Source organism: Brachyhypopomus gauderio, chromosome 3 (genome assembly GCF_052324685.1).
Source record: "Brachyhypopomus gauderio isolate BG-103 chromosome 3, BGAUD_0.2, whole genome shotgun sequence".
In the NCBI taxonomy this organism is placed as follows: Eukaryota; Metazoa; Chordata; class Actinopteri; order Gymnotiformes; family Hypopomidae; genus Brachyhypopomus; species Brachyhypopomus gauderio.
This window is the reverse complement of record NC_135213.1, coordinates 37,988,021-37,990,520: the sequence shown is the minus strand read 5'-3', so window position 1 is coordinate 37,990,520 and position 2,500 is coordinate 37,988,021. Positions and strand designations below refer to the sequence as shown.

The following is a 2,500-nucleotide window of genomic DNA, read 5'->3' as shown; positions in this document are numbered from 1 at the left end:
ATAAGCGTATTATACGGATCAGCTTGCTGGTGTGAAATTCAGTACAACAGTGGTTCAGCCTTTCAGAACACATCTGGCACAAGTGTGGTGGTAGTATTTCACTTATATCCCTCACTAGAGAGCAGGATGGAGATTGCTGGACTGTAATGCGATACAAGCCCTACAGGTCTGTATCATTTGTTCCCAAAAACGACACACACACACACACGTGCACGTGTGTGTGTGTGTGTGTGTGTGTGTGTGAGACACTAAAGTCGAATTCAAAACAAAAGTCAAATGCAACTGCTCACAAATGGGGGCAGAAAGAAAGGTGAACATTCTTAATATTGGTTCAGAGGGGACATGACACAGCACTTTACGCAATGACCCGAGACATGACTGACTGTTGACCCCCAGCCTGTTGGCTTTTGACCGGGGTGCGTATGGAGAATCTCACCATTTCACCAAATCTAAGCAAAGCTGTTAGGCGTCACTTCTTCAGTCTGTGGCTGGCACAAACCTGCCATACAGAACGACTAGTCTATCCAGGAGTCTTGCATTGCTATGGGCTTCCAGTTACAATGTTAATGGTCTATACATTTGGCTACAGACTACACAAAGTAAATGTTTCCTGGAAACTTAACAAAGACCATAATAATGGCATAAAAAAAGTGGAATTACATCATTTGGAAACTTCAATATTTCACATACGATGCGCCATAAAAATGCTTCTCATATTCAAATCCTTCTGACAGAAATCCAATAACAGCCACAAAACCTTTACGAGCACTTGCATTTTCCACAGCTGAAATATGACACAAGAGCTGTAAAGCGTATAATAAACCATCATGGTAGACCAATGGGATTCTAAAAGCTCTGTGTGCAAAGGGCAAAAATCAAAAAGAAATACACACCTAACCAGATGTCACACAGCAAACAGCAAAACGCACACGCTTCCCTGAGTTTTTGGGGCACACGGGTACAAGAACGTGTGAATGTGTGTACATGGACATAAAGAGAAGTGTGTTTTGCCTAGACGTTTGCTCGGGTTACATCAGCGTTGCAACACCAAGGTGGGGGTGAGGTGTCACAGCAGGGTTCACTCAGCCCAGGTTTAAGCATGCAAACGCACCGATGTAACTACACTCTGGTGATAGTCCCCAATCGCCGACTCAAAGCTGTGTTCTGGTTCTTGTGGGGTATCACCTTCCCCCAGACTGCTTAAGCAGACGTGATGCATTCAGTGGAAGCACACTCTGTCGAACGCGTGGTCATTAAACACAACTGCCTCAAACCCCCGTCTAACCGGATGCCACCGTTCAGTCATCATCCCCTGCTCTGCTACCCAGAGCTGCGTAGACCTTGCAGAGAGTCATCACACGCGTCCGCACCCGTCAGCTGTGACAACAGCCCCAGAAATGCGGCGTTAATTTAAACCTTGGCGTCACTATGAGCACAGAGCTGCTTCATGCCGCTAAACCCACTTTGCATCTGGTAGCTGCGTGAGATTAGACAGCAAGATCACGGTGTTTCCACAAAGCTCTCGTGGGCTCAGATGGTACGGGGCTCTTACCTGAGGACTGAGACTGGGACCAAAGGCCATGCTGGTGGACGAGGGTCCGCTCATGGAGGGGTGGCCCATGGGGGAGTTGATGACCGGGAAGGGCGAGGCCAGGCCGTTGATGGGGCGAGTGGTGCTGGCCCGGGGTGGAGCCCATGGAGGAGGGGTGGAGGGACGGGTGGAGCGGGGTGGGGGCCCATGTTACGGTGACCCGTTGGGGAGCTGAGAGGAGAGGAGGACAGCTGGCCTGATGAGTCTGAGAGGAGAGTTTGGAGAAGAGAGAGAGGATGGGGGAGAGAGAGAGAGAAAAGAGAGAGAGAGAGAGAGAGAGAGAGAGGATGGGGGAGAGAGAGAGAAAAGAGAGAGAGAGAGACAGAGAGAGAGAGAAGAGAGAGAGAGTGAGAGGAGTCAGGAAACGTGAGAGAGTGAAGGAGAGAATGAAGGAGAGACAGAGAAGAGAGAGAGAATGGTGAGGAGAGAGAGAGAGAGAGGAGAGAGAGAGAGAGAGAGAGAGAGAGGAGTCAGGAAAAGGGAGAGTGAAGGAGAGAATGAAGGAGAGAGAGAAGAGAGAGGAGCCAGGAAAAGGGAGAGAGAGTGAAGGAGAGAATGAGGGAGAGAGAGAGAGAGAGAGAGAGAGAGAGAGAGAGAGGAGAGAGAGGAGAGAGAGAGAGAGAGAGAGGAGAGAGAGGAGTTATGGGACAAGTTAGCCACAAGAAGTAATTTTGATACAGTACCCTGTTGCTCAATGAATAGTGTATGACTGTTGAGCAGATGTGTTTAACTGGAAACTGAATTAAACAGAAACATTTTTTAAAAGTGGGAGGAAAAGTTGTGAGGAAAAGCATGAATAATAAAAAAAAGGAGACGAGAGAGAGAGAGAGAGAGAGAGAGAGAGAGAGAGAGAGAGTGACGAGACGTGCAGATGTGCGTGTGTCTATAATACGTGGTTTTTGTATGTAT

At 48.2% G+C, this 2,500-nt stretch overlaps 1 protein-coding gene across 1 annotated transcript in view; it reads right to left on the bottom strand.

Annotated features, from left to right (window-relative positions):
* The window catches only part of rxrab (retinoid x receptor, alpha b), a 15,979-nt gene extending 14,200 nt beyond the window's left edge, over positions 1–1,779 (bottom strand). Inside the window, 3 exon segments of the mRNA XM_076998146.1 lie at positions 1,553–1,667; positions 1,669–1,736; positions 1,738–1,779. Of these exon segments, the coding sequence (XP_076854261.1) occupies positions 1,553–1,667; positions 1,669–1,736; positions 1,738–1,740 (186 nt within the window). The 5' untranslated portion in view covers positions 1,741–1,779.
* Positions 1,780–2,500: the final 721 nt, after the last annotated feature.